This window comes from Dermacentor albipictus, chromosome 1, assembly GCF_038994185.2.
Source record: "Dermacentor albipictus isolate Rhodes 1998 colony chromosome 1, USDA_Dalb.pri_finalv2, whole genome shotgun sequence".
Classification (NCBI taxonomy): Eukaryota; Metazoa; Arthropoda; class Arachnida; order Ixodida; family Ixodidae; genus Dermacentor; species Dermacentor albipictus.
Window position 1 is genome coordinate 381,654,828 of NC_091821.1, and position 20,827 is coordinate 381,675,654.

The 20,827-nt window shown below is 43.0% G+C and overlaps 3 protein-coding genes across 9 annotated transcripts in view; 2 read left to right on the forward strand and 1 right to left on the reverse strand.

Annotated features, from left to right (window-relative positions):
- Positions 1–9,786, forward strand: part of LOC135900308 (cytosolic carboxypeptidase 1-like) — a 64,297-nt gene extending 54,511 nt beyond the window's left edge. For all 7 annotated transcript variants that reach the window (XM_065429778.2, XM_065429779.1, XM_065429777.1 and 4 more), the window contains 6 exons: positions 583–691; positions 1,578–1,707; positions 2,845–2,961; positions 5,036–5,212; positions 8,181–8,317; positions 9,495–9,786. In XM_065429778.2, the coding sequence (XP_065285850.1) occupies positions 583–691; positions 1,578–1,707; positions 2,845–2,961; positions 5,036–5,212; positions 8,181–8,317; positions 9,495–9,597 (773 nt within the window). In that variant the 3' untranslated portion in view covers positions 9,598–9,786. The remainder of the gene's footprint in view (positions 1–582; positions 692–1,577; positions 1,708–2,844; positions 2,962–5,035; positions 5,213–8,180; positions 8,318–9,494) is intronic.
- A 3,649-nt stretch (positions 9,787–13,435) lies between these two features.
- LOC135900314 (uncharacterized) lies at positions 13,436–15,887 on the reverse strand. The gene has a single exon (XM_065429793.1). The coding sequence runs from the start codon at positions 15,595–15,597 to the stop codon at positions 14,665–14,667; it is 933 nt and encodes a 310-aa protein (XP_065285865.1). The 5' UTR covers positions 15,598–15,887; the 3' UTR covers positions 13,436–14,664.
- Positions 15,888–16,064: 177 nt separating this feature from the next.
- On the forward strand, positions 16,065–19,929 carry endos (endosulfine alpha). Its single transcript, XM_065429798.1, has 3 exons — positions 16,065–16,275; positions 16,910–17,020; positions 18,884–19,929. Exons 1-3 carry the CDS (start codon positions 16,207–16,209, stop codon positions 19,064–19,066), a joined length of 363 nt encoding a protein of 120 aa, XP_065285870.1. The 5' UTR covers positions 16,065–16,206; the 3' UTR covers positions 19,067–19,929.
- The last annotated feature ends 898 nt before the right edge of the window (positions 19,930–20,827 follow it).

Here is a 20,827-nt window from a genome sequence, read left to right on the forward strand (position 1 = left end):
CGTCAAAGACTGAGCACGTTGTAACACAAGCAGACGACCCTTGCTGTGTGCCGGAAGTGCTTAAGTGTACTGAAAAATGGCTCTTGTGCATTCCCTTTATGTTACTTTCCTTTTATAAAAACAAATTAACTAACATGCCAACTATTACGAACATCATTTGTTTACCATAAAGTTGGAAAAATTATCTATCACGCGCCCTGGTCAGCCAATCGGATAGCTCGCTCTGCTGACGCTGAATATGGGTGATTTGCGTCATATGGGTAGGGAAGGCTTAAAATTCTGCCGAGCAGTGTGCTGATGTCGGCAGCGATGTGTTATTTTAAAAACTTAATAAATTATACGCTTTACGCGGAGCACTTATATGCGTCAATTAATGATCAGAAGGACCTAGTCTAACGACTCAGTACGTTGGTAGAGAATCATCAGAATCGTTTCAGGGTCCCTTTATGTTATTACTTCACCATTAATAACTCGAAACAAAAAGTGCAACCTGAATGAGGTTTTTAAAGAATGTGCTGTCATCCTAGTGATTAGTTATTATTGCAAAAGTGTGGCCACTACAGCTGTTCTTGTTATTTTCAGGAATAATAGATTTTCTTCTGAGTGACAAGCCAGTTGCACAGCGAGTCCGTGAAACCTTTGTGTTCAAGCTGGTGCCTATGCTGAACCCTGATGGTGTCATCAATGGATGGTAAGGAAGGCTTTTCCTTTCTTCATGTTGCAATCTAGACCTAGATCATTTTGGTCTTATGGCAGTGTGACCATGTTCCTGCTGTTTTATATTTGTCACATCATTGTATGGAAGCATGGAAATGACTTAACCTTCTAACTTAATATAACTTTGAAATGAATGTTCTAACTTTGTGTGCTAACTTAACACTCTACACTTTCTAACACTATACCTTAATTACTACTGTACCACTACACTTAATTTACATTAGGTACAGAAAAACAAAGAGGTATCGCTGGTAAAAAAGTTATGTGTATATGATAGTGGGTGCTTCATTATGGCTAGCTAAATTTCCTGCCATTTCATGTACAGTGTGGTTCATTCTTAAAGGGAGCACCGAAATGGTAATTGCAATATAACCGTAGCACTTCTTGAACCTTTTCAAGAAAAAGTGGCTAATATGATGCATTAGGCAGGCGTACGTTGCACGCAAAAATGACCTGCAGGCCTTCATGCCATATATCAGCTGTAATCGTTAGCGAAGGTGAAATATACAAATTATGTGTTTTCTCTAAGAGTGAACCGTACTGAACATTTCCTTATGTCTCCATGGACAGTGAAATGACAGGTTTGAGCAAACCCAAAGCTGTGGGAAAACAGTAGACATGTTGTACACTGCCTAAAAGAAGAAAATGCCTTAAAAGTTGAACTAATTTGTGTTATCTGGCCAAAGTGCACAGATGAGCTAAGTTCACCATTTACACACAAGAAATAGTTACAACCATGAAAAAGTCAACACTCATTGAAATGAAAAACAAAACAAAACAAAAAAAGAAGCTTAGGTGAAACGAAGCATTTTGACTGTGGTAATACAATAAATGCATCTTTCCTCACTGTTCTTGTGCAGCCACCGCTGTTCGTTGGCAGGCCAAGATCTGAACCGGCAGTGGTCATTCCCAGACCCAGACTTGCACCCCACAATCTATCACACCAAGGCACTTCTTGTCTACTTGGCACACCAAGGACACACTCCGCTGGTCAGTTGTTAAGTGAATTTGAGATCCCTTTATATGGTTATGTAATCGGTAATATAGATCAGAAATAGAGTTGGTGGGCAAGCTCTACGAGTATTAATTTCAAGCCACACTTCTGCCATTGTTGGAACACTATAAAATTTGACCGTCATGAATGTGTTTTTTGCCTAACAGTCAGTAAGATGTCATAAAAAGCCACATGGGAGGTTTGAGCCATTGTGTGTTCATTATATCCTTTATTAATGCATTTCATACAGAACATGTTTCCTGTCTCACTTAATGTGCAACTTTACAGTTTCCTGTTTTTTATCGCTGTAAGAAAGCTAAAGCTTTATTGCCTCGAAATATGTTAAATCGCCATAAAAAAATTTGGAGGTCGCTTAAGCTTTGCCTTTAAGAGTGGAACGTGATAGCATTAAAGGATCCCCAACTGCTTCTGACGCTTCCCGGCAGCTGCAGCACTTGTAACCGTAATGCTTACTTGAAATGCTTGAGGCGAACGCTATGCACAAAGTCGGGCTTTCTGGTAGAAATGTGGCCTCTTGCGTGGGCCGTGATGCGGTGGAGGCGAGCGCCATCTAAACGTATTTCAAGAAAGTGGGCGTACCACTCCCTGGACCACGAGATATTCACGCACCGGCGTGCGCGAATTGCGGATGCTGGCGCCGATCTCTGGATGGTAGAAACGCTGGAAAAGGGGTTTGTTTAAATTTTGTGCAACGTAGCTATGTTTTCTCATATAGTATTCAAATTACAATCCGAGAGCTATCATGTCTGTAGGTTGTGTGTAAGTCATACTTTACAATTTTCCTTCGCATTTTAGCTTGAAAAATACAATTCAGTAACTTCCTTGCACCACATGGAGGGCTTGGGTATGGGTGGTTTGAAAATCTTTTTGCCAAAACAACATCTGATGCCGGCGCCAACACCTGATTTTCTATGACACGGGGCCCTTAATGCTGTCGCGTTAAAATTCCAAAGCTTAACCTAGCTGCTACTGTTGCATAAGACTGGTTGAAAATTGTGTATGGACTATTTAAATATTTTTGTAGAAAGATGCTTTTCACCTCTAAAAGTTTGTGATGCCAGATACAAATTCTCATTTGTGATTCTGTGGACCGTGTTACATCGATGCTACAGGTGATGTGCGACTTCCATGGCCACTCACGACACTTCAATGCATTCCTCTATGGTTGCTCGCCGTCTCGTTCATGGTTGCTCCACGACAAACCGCAAGAAGATGATGATATATGTGAGGTAGGTGTTTGATATATATTGTCATACAGAAGTGCCTTGTAACAATACTATTCTGTAGCTCTTGTACTATTTCAAATTTTAATGAAACATACTAACCATGTAGCACCTGTAAGTGACATTATACAGGTTACAGCCAGGCCTCCTTCAGGGTCACAAATAGTCTTGTGCCTCCTAAGTGCTCAAAAAGTAAAACTGAGCACATAAAGTGCCTTGTCCTTATGTGGCAAGCCATTCATAATGTGACTGAGGCTTGGGCCCTCGTGTAAGTGTGACAACAAATATCGACAAAATCTAAGAAATGCATTTGAGTCATTCGTTTGGTTGATAAATGTGGTAATGAAAATTAGTGACATAACATGAAATATACCGTAAAAACCGGACTATAGGTCAGACTGGAATATAGGTCGACCCCCAACTAACGAATTCTAAAAATGAAAAAAATCTTCAATGGCAAAAGTACCGAAAGACACCCTTACCTTGAAACAAATGCGACTCATGCACAATAGTAACATTATTTATTTAAATGCTGCTCGCATGTGCACCCGGCCAATTTTTAACAGTATCGCGCGACCATCGACCCGCATGCTTGTCAGCACCTTATTGACGGCGCTGAGCGGCGACTTTTCGCCGCTCTGTGCCGTGATGATAAAGTGCTGACAAACACGCAGGTCGATGGTTGCGCGATACTGTTAAAAATTGGCCGGGTGTACAGTACGCAGAAGGGCATGAAGTGCGCAAGCACTACTTTTAATCAGAGCAATGCCTTTGATCAGAGTCGTCTGAACTAGAGTCGGATGATGAGTGCTTCTCGCTGCCCAGTCCAGAGGCACGCGCGATCTCTACCGCTTTCAAACGTATGCATTCGGCAGTCACAGGCAGCGATCTTACACGCAGCTCTCGGACGAACTCCGCATCCTTGTCTTCCATTTCTGCGGTCCACCCACGGAATGACATTTTCTGTTGGTTTGCTGCTTCTGCCTCCGCCAGTACCGAATGCTCTTTTCGGATACTCCAAATTTGTGCTGTGCCGCGAGGTTGCCGTGGGCTTCCACGCACTCAATCGCCTTTTTCTTGAAGGCGACGGTGAATTGCTGTCGGCTTCCGCCTATTTTGAAACAAAATGTGAAAAAGCAGCCTTTAACCAATATAACTTTGTGACAATGTAAATGCAATGGCGGTGCCACAATGTCGCCACGCCGCGCTACTGCTGATGGCGATGGCGAAGGCAGCTCTTTACTTCATCCGCCGATTGTTGCAAGACTTCCGTAGTTTTTCTGCCAGTGTTCAGTATATAAGACGAGGGTCGACTCTTCGCAATGGTTTTTTGAAAAAAGTTCGACTTCTATTCCGGTTTTTATGGTAACATGCTTACACATTCTTCAAAACAGAGATGGTAATTTTTGTTTGCTGTGAATGATAAATCGTATCTTGAAAACTTGCAAAAATATTTGTTTTGCTGTTTTCATTTGTAAATATGAAGTGTGTCCTAGAGTCTTATTCTATTTCCAATGATGGAATTTCAATAGGAGAGGCAGTTTCGATAGCAAAGTTATGAATGTGTGCGCCAAGCTTTACGTATTTATTCTGTGGCAGGATGAACTGAAGAGCAAGCCCTATCGCCAGCATGGAAGAAACTTCAGAACAACTCTATGCCTTCTTATTTTTTTCTTGACAGACGTTTTTATGTTGCTTTTCTCTCTGGCCTTCTTGCTGGCCTTCATGCTGTGTAATTTATTTGAGGTACTGTTTTGCTCATATTCTGCCTTCCCTGCTTAGTTGTGTGTTGCGACCCATTTTCATTCACTTTTTTCACTTGGTATTAGAACTCTGCTAAGACTATTTTCTCTTCGGAGATGGTTTAACTATGTAAGTGTGCAGCAGTCCTACGTATAGCTTGTCGCCACATTTTATGTGGAGCACGGTTTAGAATATAATGTGAGGTGCTTTCTTAGGCTAGTAGGTCTGAAAAAACATAGAGAATCTCACATTACATTTGTGTACATGGAATATATTTGCAGCAAGGTTGGTAGATTGCACAAAGCATTGTGAGAACAACCAGCTGTGTGTCATGCAGGTGCTAGCTGCGATCCTGCACCAGGTGAGCCCTGCTTTCACGTATGAGTCATGTTGTTTTGATGTGGAACGGAGTAAGGAGTCAACAGCCCGAGTGACAGCCTGGCGCCAGTTTGGTATTCGACTAAGCTACACATACGAGTGCTCCACAGGTGGATGTGACCAGGGCATGTATGCTGTGAGTATGCTGCTTTTCCGCATTATTCCTTCTCAAACACTGATTTAGTACCTCTTTTATGATGTCACCAATACAGTGAACTTGCAATGCTGAGCCCAGTTTCATCATTATAATAATCATCATCATCAGCAGTAGCAGCAGCCTATTTGATGTCCACTGCAGAACGAAAGCCTCTCCCTGCGATCTCCAATTACCCCTGTCCTGCGCCAACCGATTCCAACTAGAGCCCGCGAACTTTCTAATTTTATCCCCCCACCTAGTCTTCTGCCATCCTCGACTGCGCTTCCCTTCTCTTGGCACCCATTATGTAACCATAATGGTCCAATGGTTATTTAACCTGCGCAATACATGACCTGCCCAGCTCCATTTTTTCTCTTCATGTCAATTAGAATATCGGCTATACCCGTTTGCTCTCTCATCCAAACCGCTCTCTTTCTGTCTCTCAATCTTATGCTTAGCATTCTTCGTTCCATCACTCTTTGCGCGATCTGTAACTTGTTCTCAAGCTTCTTTGTCAGTCTCCAAGTTTCTACCCCCTATGTCAGCACCAGTAAAATGCACCGATTGTACACCTTCCTTTTCAATGATAATGGTAAACTTACAGTCAGGAGATGACAACGTCTCCGTGCGAGGGTGCTGGTTCAATGCGGCGAGATGATGAAAATGTTGGCGGTGATGGCTTTGACTAATGCTGTTTCGGACCTGCGGTCACGGCGAAAAGGCCAGAACATCAGACGGCGAAGGCTTCTTTTGTCCAAAATCTCATACGTTCTTATGCATGGACTCTGTGGGGCACGTGGTGGTGCCTTGAAGCCGTCCAAATTATCGGGCACGTCCCAAAAATCAGGCGTCTGGAAGAGCGGTCGTTGAATGTACACTGACTACTCATCCAGCCAACGACACGGTGTCAAAGATGATTCGTTATTATTTCTCTCTGTTACTCATGCCAGCATTTGCACTACTTTCGTTCCCTTTCAATAAAGTTATAGCTAATTTTCCCTGATAGAAGCACAAATTCCCTGAGTACTTCCAGACTGTTTGACATCCCTGAGAATGCCCGGTTTTCCCGGTTGGTAGACACCCTGCTTTCGTATCCGACGCGGCTAGTGCGTTGACCGTCATGAGGGCGTTCGCAGATAAGTGGGGCCTGATGGAGAAACTGGCTCGTGGCCTTGCTGAGTTTAAGGATGCTGTCATTGCTGCAAGGCCGCCGTAGCGGCAAGTGAAAACCACAGATTTTTTTGCTCCCTGCTTGCAAATGAAACTTGTCTGCGTGTGTTTGAGTGAGAAGACGAAGTTCTTTAGTTTAGAGCCACTTATCTGCCATTGTTGGTTAAGTAGTATAGTTCAGTGCATACCTGATTCACGTTCCCTGCCAACTACGCACTGACAAGGTTTTACTGTAGATGATCAATGTCTGTTGCTGAAGTGATGACTATTATGATTAAAGCAACAGACTGAGTTGAAAAACTTGTTTGCCATGCATATAGATGGGTGGTATTTGACATCAAAGAATGCATGAAGGGCCTTCAGCTATCACTGCATTCTGCAAGGTGTGCACCATGCTCCAAGTTGTTTTCACATGACTACAGGAATAAATAGTAGCAGCTGGGAAGCATATAATGCTAATGCCATTATGAGTCTGAACTTTCCAAAAGATTATAATCAGGGAAAGGTATCACCAAAGAACCTAGTTAAACCTCAATATAACGAACTTCAATATAATTAAATTTTCGATATAACAAAGTATTTAACTTTTCATAACCTCTTGTTTATAGAACATCATGTATTTAGAACCTCAATATAACAAAGTGTTTGTATGCAATTTCAGTATAACGAAATTTAACCGTTGCCGCAAATAAATGCAGAGACAAAATGGAAACTTCCACAGACGCAGATGGTCAAATTATTGAATTAAAAGCGGGTACTTGCAAACGCACCTTTTGCGACCGCCTAAGTGGAATCGCATCATGTTCCGTATAAAGTCCAAGTGCGATAAGATTCTATCGCGCCCTGTGCTTTAGGTGCTAGTGAAAGTGTGCGAGGGTGACAGGATGGTGGCTTCACGAGTGACGCCTTCCTGCGCGAGCAAAGGGAAACAGAGGGAGGGGAGCTCGCTCATGGTAATGCGATCAAGTGCATGCGCGTGAGGAAGCGGGGGAGTGCAGAGTGGCGGGTAAGTTGGCGCTCGTGTCGGTCGTGGCTGCGCATGGCTCTAAGCGCAGCCTAGCGCATACGCAACTGCACACTATGCTTTAGAGGCAATCTGCCGCGTGTGCAAAGAGTGGGCATGCCGAGATGACGTGGCACCATGCAAGTTGTCTTCCCGCCCTTTTAGTATTGGAGGTTGCATAATTTCGAGTTTTGGTGACTCGTTGGATGGATCGAGAGGCAGACGAAGCATTCACTCCCCACTGACGGCGCTTTTCCTGATAGCGTCGCCCCAGTGCGGGCAACGCTATCAGCCGCAGGGGCAGAGTGCACGCGAAAGCGTGGCTGGCTTTGCTTATTCGTACCGCCGATGTGAAGATATCGTCAGCGTACGTAGCATGAAACTGTATAATTTGTCGCCGACTCCTAAATTTATCAAAGGGAATTGTTTTCCGATTCAAGTTAGCATTTTTCGGTTGCCCGATAATTCGGAAAATTGTGCGACCCCTTCCCATGTAAGCAGTTTGACCAGCGACTGTACTTACTTTCATAAAAGGCCGAATTTCAATGCTATGAAATTTCGATATAACGAAGCAAATTGCCGATTTTACTGACTTCGTTATATCAAAGTTTAACTGATTAGCAGGTTTCAGCCATATTTACACTTGTACTACTTCTAAAGGTTTGCCTTAATAATCAGGTGAAGCCTGCACCATCTTTTTATTTTTCTGCGACTGCCAGAAGTGCCAGAAACGAAGTTTATGGTTTATGGAAGTATGGTTTATTTATTTTTTATTTATTTGCTCCTTCATTGCAGGGTTATCACCTAGGTGTGGCTCAGCTTGAGGAGCTGGGAACACAGTTTTGTGAAGGACTTAGTCGTCTGGAACTCACAGCTGAAGGTGACATGCAGCTGGGCCCATCTTGTGCTGAACTACTGGATGTGTGTCGGCGGTATGCTTTTTCAAATTTACCCTTGTTTCAATTAATGCTTTTCAGGCCAATGCTGAGCCGTGCCATGAACGCACTAGACGTGTGCTGCTTTTCAATGAACCTTCCACCAACTTGGTTTACTGAGTGCCATTGAGTGTGCAGCAAGCGACAGAACAATTCTCAGCGTTTGCAGGCACCAGTGCACTACGTTTCTCGTTCCGGAGGCCATGCATGGACTTCGCAGCAGTGCCACTAGGTGGTGAACCGTGTTCAGAAAGAAGTGCAGTAAAGGAGCCCCGTTGCTAAATGACACAGTTCTCAGGTGCCATGCATTTCAGAGGCCAAGCGCAAGCTTTGTGGTGGCGGCACTAGATGGTGCCGAGTGTTCTCATGGAAGTGCAAAAGAGGAGTCCCACTACAATACACGTCTGATACACACCTCATTTTGATGGTGGCAATAGATTATGTTGCTATATTGATTCAAAGCTAGTGCGTTATTGTCGACCGTCATCGTGAGATGGGATCTGCTTTAATATTTTGTTCTCTGTGGTTTAGTTATGCTTTTTCTTTTTCTAGCAACTATTATTAAGACTAGTTAAACTGCTAATTCATGTGAGCACGTCACTTTCTGTACCTAAAATAAGTGATTAGAGTAGGTGCGCCTTAGAACTAGATGAATCCTTGGCAGAAACATTCACCGTTGGGTAATTTTTCATGTTCTAAACATTTGCTTTTCGCTGTAACATGTTGAAGACAGATTAGTACTAGTGCTTATGGGCTAAGTGAGGCTAATTGTTTCCATAACAAACTTGCAATGATATGTCAACTTCAAGAAGGTTAATATAAGAAGTGACAGAGCTATTTGAAGCCTGAGCAAAAAGTTTTGGGGAAACCCACATGCTGCCCATCATTCCTGCGCTTGATTTAGTCGGCATACAGAGTGGCTCATGCAACATTTGGCAAGGCACTGTAATTACGTAAGTTATATAATTTTCTGTAACAAACTTGTGCATGAATTCAAACAAGTTTAAACATGAACGACACTTGCATCAGGATTGACTTTCTTAACCCTACTTGTGCGAGTGAGCGCCGCACAAAAACACAATTGCTAAGGCTGCAAAAACTTCATATAAGCGATTGCTTTGCCTTTTCTGCAAGGTGTCCGGATGTTCATTTTGGCCTGCCTTTCTTGCAACAGGCATGTCCGGGAGAAGAAGCGTGCTCCATGCAGCAGTGGCAGCACAGACTCGCTCATTGACGAAGATGAGGAAGAGGATGCGGTTCCCATTGTGAAACCATAGCTTGCCTGGTGCCACTTGTTTTACTACATTTTACACAGTCATTTTACGCGGACTGTTTTTAGCACTGTCTCAAGATTGTTCCTTTTCTATCAAATGGTTGTTGGACTTGCAGACAGTTTGTCAGTCTGCACTGTTCCTTTTCTTTCTTTCTTTTCATAAAGTAACAAGATCAGCTTGGTCATAACTCAAGATGATATTTTACCTAGCAGTATTGCTGGCTCTGCCGCACACTGTGTGTTGCCAATCTGCAAGTGGGTTCCACGTGATCAGCACCCATGAATGTTGGCAGCACATTATTACCTGTAGCGCTTTTATTGTAGTGTATCCAATCAGCAAGGTTTTATTTGCAACATATTTCTGTGTGAAAATGATTGCGAGTGCTTACAGCTTGACAATAAAGGCCACATAGTGTGCGCAGCTAGTCAGTTTACAGAATCTAGTCACCAAGTGTAGCTATTTTACAATACTAAGTTTTTCTGGGGTAACAATATTCTTCAATACTTCTGATTCCTTTACTAGCAAACTTTTTCATATGTCTTTATTATCTGTGCATTGCAGCAGTAAAGTATAATTTTGAAGCAAGACGAGTAATAATGCACCTGTCCATAGTGATCAAATGTTTCTTTAGCTGTGAATTATGTTAAAGCTAAACAGCTCCACATAGTATTGGTAATAACATCACAGCGATAGTTTTAGAGGCAAATTAAATAAATAACTGAAAGCCAGCGAATTGAAGTCTTCTGCTGGGACTAATGGCAATCAAACAAGAAAGAAATAATTGATAATTTTAAAAACATTCTTACGTACAAAAAGCAGGAAACACCTACCATACAAAGGCAGACTGTATTAAAATACGTGCAACAGAAACAGATGACTGGTTCATTAAGCCATTACTGCATTTATCATTGGTTTTGTCACAACCTCAGTGACATTCCAAAAAACAAAACTGGCATTCAGTTATATTTCTAGCTCTATCAGAGTGGGGCACGACTCGGGTGTAGTCAATACTATAGATAGCCACTTCATCTCATGTTAACATTACCAGCCTGAAACTTTTTGTGTTCATTTATCCCATAATAACTGCATGCGTTTATGATGTCACTGCTGATTCTGCATTGCTCCAACAGTATCATTTCGCGAAGGTTATTCAACGAACAGTGTGAAACAAACACAATACTATGAGAAGTGTACAAGACCACCATATTTACATGAACATAACATAAGGAGGCATCACTTAAGCCTTAGAAGATGAAGAAATGTTGTACTCTTACAACTATAATGCAAACATGAACTAACAATGCATTATACACCTTTACCTATGGGTGTTATAATAGGACAGTTTGGCAAATCATTAGCACAATGCTTGCCTAGAAAGCACCAGCACATATGCTGGGGCCTGTGCAAATGGGTTATACTGTGCATCACATCACACATCACAGCATGCTATGCTAAAATGGTTCACATGTTCTAAATGCACAGTGCTCTTCACTCATTAGCTGGCTGAGCACACACCAGGACAGTTGTGTTGTCCAGCAAGGCTGCATGAATGTGAATTGTTAAAGTGAGTTGGGCTACTGGACCTAATGTGGCCAGATAAGCTATATTACTGTAACTGGCCTGAAAATCCCTTCAGCATGTGCACTCGCCAGTCTAACACTTTCGCCCTCTGCCATTATGAGGGTGGCTTTTTTTGCAAAGATTACTTGCCCAGTGGCAGAGTGTGCTGCATTTTGAAGAGCAAAAGTTTGTGAAAATTATCTTATTATATTGAGAGTACTGTCTGGAATATTAAACTTGAGGTGTACTTTGACTAGTGGTTCCACACGCACACACAAAAAGGTTATATTCATGCAAATATGGTACAACTAGTGAGTTGTTGCTGAATGTCGTCTTTCATTAGTACAGCCATTCTTATCAGCTGATCAATTCATGCATTTGTTAAAGTAACCTGGGCCGGAATGATGCAACAATTCTTTTTCTTTCCATTCTTAGTCATTTGCAAGAGCAGCTACCCACCTACGTTATAACCAAAATCGGCCGCCTTGACTGGAATCGTGAATAATGGAATGGAATCAAGTAAAAAAAAAAAGAAAGAATTGTTACATTATACCAGCCCACATCTCCAGCAGCTGGAGCTTGCTCACAGTTTTAGACCATGAAGAGTAATAAAATTTTGTCAGCACAGTTTTTCCATTACTTCCATGATGTAATTGTTTGGAGTAAAGGATGGTATGCTCAGGATAATTAATAGCAATAGCAAGTGCAGTTGTGTGCATATATGCATGAGTGTTTTGGCATTACCAAATTTGTTCTTTTTGTATCATGGGTAGTCTTCATTCAAGTTTCTGCACTGGAGGTTTGGGGATACTTTAGTTGTGGCAAAGTACACTCGCCCTGAAAAGCTTTCTTGAATAAGTAAACTGCAAAAATGCTTGCATACCTGGCAACATAAGCACACAGTCTACTATAGAAGTGTATTCTGAACTTGAACTTAAGGCCTGTGGAGCGCAACGCTTCGGCTGCATGCTAATGTTAAAGGGACTGACAACTGGCCAGAACGTGTTGGAAGACATTCATGGAAATGAAATGACCATGATTTACAGTGGTAGGATCCATCATGCTGTTTGCAATTTAAGCAGGAATTACAATTTTAAAGTGGCAAAGGAATTCACAAAAAGCAGTTAATGGTGTGGCCGGGCAGTTAAGTCTTGTTACAGCAGATGTAGTGTACACGATTACTGTACGTAAGTCAGCCGTTATTAAATACAACACACTTGTGGCTTAAAGTTGCAGTTTGTATAGTTCATATCCGTGTGCCTTTAACGAGCGGCGCACGTGTCCCACAATGCGTGGCGGAACATATGCTGTTCTATGCGTGCGAGTTTGCAAGTAAGTACACAGGGTTATGGGGTCTTCCTGTGAGATACAAAATGCGATCGACTAGTTGTGCTGTAAATGGGTACCAGCACTACAATATTAGCATATGCGTGGCTGCAGCAACATGCTGAACTACGTATTACATGTAAAAGCATTGTTTTGCTTACAAAAAATTAACTTGGCTTGGCTAAAAAGCTAAAAAACACTCTTGATTGTTCAGTGACCAAAGCAGTTGGATAGGAAACCACGAAAACACGCATCTATTATACGAGAAAAATTTAACACTTCAGAGAGCATGAATCGCAGGAACATCGACTTGATAAATAGAACAATACATTCTCGCAGCTACGGCCACATTTGTCATCTGCCTCCCATCAATGCTGGCATATAATTGCTATTGTGCTCACCTATTACTTTTCAGCATGTTTCCAATGTACTGCTTCCTCACTGCAGATAGAAAAATTCCGATAAAAATTGTTCCACGGAGTTGTCCGCATTGCCACTTCATGAGTAGACACTCTAATAAGCTTTCCACAAAAAAAAGAAAAGAAAAAAAAAGAAACATGGTACCATGAAAATTGGTTGTCAGACCCTTTAAGTATTTGCGCTGCTTCACTCATTTCAAAAATATTTGTGAGAAGGTGCACATCAAAATTATACCACACAACATTGCTTTTGGAGCTGTCCAAATTTAGCTGAATGTTATCACTTGCATAGAACCCTTGAGCAATTGTTAGCACTATTGACACAAATACTTCTGTATCCACAGTCATTTAATGCTGTTCTCTTGTAATGCTGGTGATCCTCAGCACTCAGTCGTGCTTTGTTGGGTGCCCTGTTTACTCTCATGATGCAATTTCATTTAAGAATGTTGCTCTATGCATTGTACAGATTGCACTGTTGCACAATTTCAAGATGTGCATTGTCCCACTCTACGTAAGTTGACATGACAACCTTCACGCTCATGTACACTTGTTTTTATTCAATGGTGAATATCTTGTGCACACTGTACGCTTTAATGTTTCACCATATTTAGGCATTCATTGTATTTAACATGTCTAAATTGACACGATTTTCAAACTTGCAATTTTAGCATGTGTTTCGGCCAAAAATCAGTGTTTTAGGTAGTGAGCTATTTGGTGTTCTGCATTGAGTAATAATAAAAAAGGCATGCAGTCTCTCAGAAAAAATTGCTTACAGGTAAACAAATGTCTTGAGTCATTGGCCACAGCATGCGCAGGACATAAAATTTTCAGAAAAAGCCTTGTCCTCTTATTTACGTGTCCTCTAGTTCTCTGTAGTTGCCACACTCAAGTTAATACAGAATAAAGAAAATGCAAATACTGGAAAGGAGTCTTGCAGTGATGATGAGCAAAACGAGAACAAGGTAAAAGTGGGAGCCAACTTTTTGGCAAGTCTATTCGTTGAAATGATGGCTCCCGCTTTTACCTTGTTCTTGTTTTGCTGATCCTCTTGAATTTCCATCTCGCTTTCCCCGTGTTTTATCTTGCAGTGATGTTATTCTCAGTGTATTACTGCAATCTGTAAGCATAATCTATAATCTGCTGTGATCCATGCTGTTGGTGTAGTGTCCAAGAAATAAACAGCATGTGCCGACTTTCTCCTCGCATCAATACGTTTTGCCGTCTTGTCATTTCTTGAGTGGACAACAGTGACCATGGTCAATACAGAACCAACAACCACTGTGATTAGCTCATGACAATGCAATATTGGGAATGACAAGGTGTTATACATTATTGCAGCTCTGGTACCAATAAATGACAGTGCATTATGACGCCATTAATTTACTGGCTCACAAGACAACCCTGAAGAGAGAGGGGGAGAGAAAAAAGAAGCACCAACATACACACACAGTCCCATGTACACTTATAGCCGATGCACCATAGTCGGATGATACGATGGTTTCATGCTTTCTACACTCGCCTGTGGTTTCTTGAGTGGGCACAAGTTCTTTTGCATCGTACTATGTGACATCATTGGATCGACAATAACATCACTCTATATTCTCATGCCATAAGCCATGCCACACTTGTGTCGCTATTATGTCTTGGCGGCATGCAATTAGAACTTTTGTTTCCTCCACAAATGATACTTCTGAGGTGCCTTAACTCGTGACCAAATGCACATGTACACACCAGAAAGGCTGTTCACACTGATGAAGCTTCAAACTTATTTGATTGCCTTAAGTACTCCACGCTTTTTTTTAGTCTTCAACTTCCCTTTTGAGAAAACTTGCTTGATGTTAGCCTTGGCTAAACATGACGCTTGGTGGGCAGAATGCACAGCAACCGGTTTTATCTTTTGTGGTGCATGCGAAGACGATTCTACTACCTCAACAAGGCTGCCGCATTCCCATTCATAGTCTGGAAATCCTAAACCACCATCTTCAGAGAGCTCAATGTCTACAGCAACTGATGCTGTCAGTCTATCTTTAGTGGCGCAGGTTTCTGAATGTAATATTTCGGTCTGTGCTTCAGACGAGTGTTCAGTTTTCGTGCTGGCAGTTTTCGCATCTTCCGAGAACAGCTCACTACTCTTGCTTTCACTTGTTCTTTTCGCACTAATGGCCGACTCGGCATTCGTGGATTCGGAGGCTGCGGATGTTACTGCAGTCTCGCCCACGATTTCATTTCCATCTTTTGATTCCACAGTGCTTCCATTTCCAGACACTTTTTCGGAACAAGTACCGGCGTTCAGCCGCACCGCGTTCAAGAAATCGTCAACCGATTTCGAAGGGGGCGCCGATTGCCGCATACCCAACGCCAGCAAAGAATTTAGACCGGGCACCCACTCCTGCAGCTCGCTGACGCAGAGTACGGGCGTATTTTGATTTCGTGCAAGCCTGATGAGTCCATGCAAGAGCCTTGGGGGATCCGCCGAAGAGTTCAATAGCAGCGCTGACAGATGGGTCTGTTCAAGAGCTCGAGCAGTAGCGTTCAGCCCCAGTACGAGATGAGATTGCGTCTTCGAATCCCAGGTTCCAGTCATGTTTCGGAAGCGTTCCAGCAGTCGGGAACGACACTCGTCGTCAACTGTCGGCCATCGCATCGAGACCGGTGCAGCCAGCAGGAGCTTTTTCCGTGCCTTTGGGGCCTTTGGCATTATCGTTCTTGTTTTTTGACCTCAGAGCCTTATCTGATGTCAGAGAACAATAGCGCACAGTGGTGGCTTACCAGTTGCGGCAGGCCATTCCGCACTTACAAAGAAAAAGGAAAGGCAAAGTGAAAACCAAATCAGCTACATGGAACAGCTATGGTGTAGTGGAACAGGTAAAAGAACGCGTGCGCGGGCGTTCGAACATGGAATAAAGAACGTTTTTAGAGTGCTTCAATGTTGTCGATCACGTCACAAAAATGCCTGCAAGCTTGAGCGCGGTTGTGCTATGCTTTCCCCGGTCTGTGGCTTAACTACATAGTTTCAGAGTTTTTAATTGACTTTTACTTTGTTTATTACATATTCTGCCTTTATAACAAGGGAATTTTTTATGAATGTATTTTGGTCACGTGCTACCGGCTCTTTCTGGCTGTCCTCCTTGTCACTGGATCCAAAGCCGTAAAGCTATGTAGGTGTTCTGTGGTAAAGCAGCCGCCTAGCCGTTATCGCCGTTCTAGCCGTTATCACCGTTCACCGGTCCGACCGCTTGTGTTTCCCTAGCAGCAAGACTTTGTTTTGCCGAGTTTTCTGTGGCTTTCGCTTACCGTTGGTAAAGCCATGGCCACTGATGACAGTCAAGGCGCAGGATGTTCTGCAAGTGCCGAAAATGCAGAGAAAGATGAACAGGTGAGAGCGTCGCTCTTAGGCTTATCCCAAATAACGGCTTCTTCGTAACGGTCTACTTATTACTTTCAAAGGGGATTTCACGCAACTCACGGGTGTCACTCTCGACTTTGAGTATTGTTGGCCATGTCATCTTTCCTGCGGGACAGAAGTGGGTTCCGTCGTCTAGCCTTTTACTGTCCACGGCTGTAGCGGGCAGACCTAACGCGTAGTTGCAACGTTGTATTGAATGCCCTTACTTAACCAGTGCCGCCTGATACCATGCTGCTTCCTGTACTCCCGTATACTGCTTCATGATAAGCTACTTGCTGAATTAAAATGAGTTATTTATGTCTAACATGCGCTTGGCCATTCTTTATTCAACACGTCTGTAGATTTTCTTTTGCTCGGTTCGTTACTGAGCTGCTTCCGTTGGAAACGACGAAATCTCGGTAGTGACCTGTGGAATAGATCGAGGATTGTGCGCTGCGTTCCCATGTAGTCACGTTTTCGCCGTTTTATTCCAGCTTCAGTGACTTGGCACTCGACTAAAGCTAATAATGCCGCAGAATTTTTTCCTGCGCGGAGTGCTGCTTTGCGTAGCTGTGCGTCGAAACATGTCGCGCAAGTCAACCGACATATTCTTGTCCTTTGACAGCAAACGATGCGGAAAGCAGAACTGGAGGAAGAGGCAAAGTTCAAGTCCAAGTACCCGGCGAACGCGAGGCCCGGAGGATCTTTATTCCTCCAGAAACGACTGAACAAAGGGGTGAGACTCGCACAACATACTTGTTCTTCAGAAAGTGGGGCTGATGATTAGAGAACTTAGTGCATCCGTTAGCTGTTGGAAGTGTCCGAAACGCTTTTACATCTTGACATGTCAAAGTCCACCAAATTGTCTTTTCTGTATTTTGTTAACCAGTGCAAACATGTTGAATTATGTCAAGCTAAAAGCTTCGTGTCATATGGAGCCTGCAGATATTGTTTTAGCACCAGATGCTTTTACTAGGATAAGCAACGAAGCCCTAGGAAACGGATTTTGTAAGTAACGCACATAATGATACATTCATTTTGCCAGTTTGTAGGAATCATCTTGGGGAAATAGGAAGAGATTCGGATAAAATTTGGAACAAAAAAGAGTTCAAGATAGATGTGCATTCCAAAATTTAAAGGACTTGAGACAAGTTAGTGTAACGAACTGCCAAAGATGGAGTGGGTGAAGACAAAGCTGTGAGAATTCACATAAGAGTTTTAGCATTTCATAAACAGTAGTGTGAAGTCCATGCAGAAGCAGTGAGAAAAACAGTGAAACAAAAACGACTTCAAGATGAGTTTGTGCAACAAGTGATGAATCAAGGCTTCAAGGAATCCAACTTTTGGACATGTTCAACAAAGAGAAATTAGGACAGAGACCCTACCATAAGATGCCAAGTAGAGGAACTATGTACCAGATCACACTGGATACATTTGATATGATATTGGTATGATGGTATATTGCCAATAATGACCAGCTACTGTAGACGCAGGTTATATATCGGGCAAAATGAAATCGTGAAGTCTTGCTAAAGGGTCACTCACACTAGGCCGACCCGACACCGATTTCGATCTGCTGACATTCGGTGACAGCGTTTCTTCCTTCGTGTCAGTGTGTCTGTCACGCTGTACTAACGCTGACAATCTGCCAACAGTCGGAGGAGAGCTTGGCATTGGCACAGTGCGACAGAGGTGCCGTCACGAAGGAATAAAAACGCTGTTGCTGACAGTCGGTAGACAAAAATCGGTGTCCAGTCTGCCTAGTGTGAGTGAGGCTTAAGCAGACGCTGATGTAGGTTGAAGCACTAAAACGTTACGAACAGCTTGCTCTACGATTTGGCAGAAAGTTTCATGCACTTAAAAGCACTGCTGCAGCATATGTGAAACAAATGGAGATGGACTATGCATTTGTCTACCAATACCTGCCTTCCGAGCAAGCACAAGTTTCTGGCATAGTAATTGGCTTGTTTAACAAGCAGTACACCATGTCGCATAGTTGCCTAAATGCTGCAGTCAAGTTTCTTTCTTGCTATGGTGTTAGGCTGCTGAGCACGAGGTCGCGGCATCAAATCCTGGCCACGGCGGCCACATTTCGATGGGGGCGAAATGCGAAAAATCCCGTGTACTTATATTTAGGCGCACGTTAAAGAACCCCTGGTGCTCAAAATTTCTGGAGTCCCCCACTGCGGCATGCCTCATAATCAGAAAGTGGTTTTGGCACGCAAAACCCCATAACTTAATTTTTAAGCTTCTTTCTCAGCTTGTCTACATGTTTTCTTTTACGTTGGTATCTGCACATACTTGCAAAACTTGAAGGGACTCTAAAAATGAATGCTAAGTAAAACTATATTGGTGAATAACACTTATGGAATGCCAGAAACGTCGGTTACTGCTAGCCAGAAGAGATGCATATATGAAAGGTAAGCTTGGAGTTCCCGTCTTAGCTTCTTGTGCCTGCCCAGGCCTAAAATGATGCAAAATGCAAGATGACATTGAAATTTGTGAGTTTGTACTAATCTACCGGTGCTGTGGTTTGGGTGCAACTTCGAAAAGGAAACATTGTTCTTAATATGTCACTGTTTTTGTTGCGTGTGCACAGCAAAAATATTTCGACTCCGGAGACTACAACATGGCTAAGGCTAAGGGCCAGAAAGTGGTTCCACGGGTGCCCCCTGCCGTCCCCCAGAACCCCACGGGGGAGACCATCCCCACAGTGGAGTCGCTGCCGCCACGCAAGACCTCGCTGGTACAGAGCAAGCTGGCCACAGGGCTTTCATCCTAGAAGGTGCAAAGTGGGGCTGCCCGTCCTACGGGGCTCTGGGTGACATGAAACTCCTTTGTTGTTGTTGCCCTTGAGTGCAACACACGGGGGCGCTCGGTTGGTGCACTGCTGCTCACTGCTGGAAGCACAGTGGCCATTGGATCTGAACTGGCCAGGTGCTTACGAGATCATCCGGTCTCGATTTGGCAAGACTTGGCTAACTTTAATAGCATCTGGTGTTTTGTGGTCTGTTACAAGTTCAAAGTTGAATGTACCGGTGCCCCTTTTGATCATTTCAGCCGTCAATTTACGACGGTATCTCGTGCTTGGGCTTAATTTACCAACAATACAGGTATCGTACTGGATAGATTTGTCCCCTGTAGTAGTTTCTGTAAAAATATTTGCGCAAAAGGCCTCGTTCAACAGTTGGAGTGGTGCAGCTAAACCTGCTGGGAATGTGCAGTCTTTTAATTATTTTACACCTCCTTTTAAATACAACAATTTTATGCAATGACAGGCCTCCAAACAAAGTCAGATGAGAACTACAAAGGACTTGTAAGTGTGTCATCTTAAAAAATATTTCCCGCAATTTCAGTAAAGTTACATTGCAGTGTGTTGTGCCAGTAACTGCACTAGCACGGTTAAAAAAAATATTTCGTACACTACAAAACATAAGGTTTATGCTGCCAAGTGTTTCCCATTGCATATACAAGCACATTTATAAAGCCATTTGTTGGTAAAGTAGCTTAGAATTTGACAAATGACATGGCCTTGATTGGTCATACCTTGTTAACACCGCTTCCCGTGCATTTCTCAAGCATGCAGCATGCTGCTTTAACTGTTTGAGCCAAACACATGTAAATAAAAGTCTGTACAAACCTTCACACGCTCAAGACTGCTGTTTCAGTGCTCACCAAAAACTTTACAAGTGACTTTGAAATGCGGTGCTGTGCACTTACGATATGAGAGTTTTATGAAAGGGAATACATGAGTGCTTGGTAAGTAGCCTTGAGAGCAGTCTGGTTGAAATGAAAAGTAACTGAATAAAGCGATGCACTTCTTCACGTTAGCTGACACCCAATTCATGCAAACAAATTTGATTGGCTTCATTTTGAAAACCTCCTTAAATGTAGTCTGTGCCTACTATATACTATATCTGTGCACTACGCCATGGCCGAGTTCATCGGACGACAATTGATTCAGCTTTTTGCTCGCATTAAATGTTGGCGTGTCAAGATATTAAGGTGAACAGTTGGCTCAGTTCTAGGCTGCAACGCAGTGTTGATGTGTGGCGCATGGCACAGTATGCACCATTTGTTTTTTTCATTCTTGATGGCCACCTAGGCAGATTCGCCTGCTGTGGGTGCCAGAAGCAGGCAGAATATTGGTGCTTTCGATTTGGGCCACAGTGCGTCATCAGAACTAGACTTCTCTGCCATGTGCTCTTCCATAGTCTCGCAATAGTTCTTAATGCACATGACAATAAGTAGCTATAACAAAGAGCTATGTATACTGCACTGTCTATTGAAATTGTGTATAACAATGCTATAACAGTTAATTTTCCAACTGCCCAGCACTGTTACATGTAGACTGCACTGTAGCTTCAGTGTCCAGCATCCAACACACTTTGCATCATGCGCTACAGGCCGGTTCAAATCACTTAAGAAAAGCATTGTGAACATACTCAGCGTTACTGCTGAAGAGAGTAGATGTAGGGTCAAGTCTTATCAATCCAGGACAGCTCCGACACATTTGCCTGTACTTGGAGACTGGGCTGAGCCA

Bases quoted from the DNA above. Each gene is read 5' to 3' on its own strand.
- LOC135900314 (XM_065429793.1), bottom strand. From the start codon at position 15,597: ATGCCAAAGGCCCCAAAGGCACGGAAAAAGCTCCTGCTGGCTGCACCG.
- endos (XM_065429798.1), top strand. From the start codon at position 16,207: ATGGCCACTGATGACAGTCAAGGCGCAGGATGTTCTGCAAGTGCCGAA. The intron at 16,276-16,909 runs GTGAGAGCGTCG...GTCCTTTGACAG, and splicing joins ATGCAGAGAAAGATGAACAG to CAAACGATGCGGAAAGCAGA. The intron at 17,021-18,883 runs GTGAGACTCGCA...GCGTGTGCACAG, and splicing joins AGAAACGACTGAACAAAGGG to CAAAAATATTTCGACTCCGG.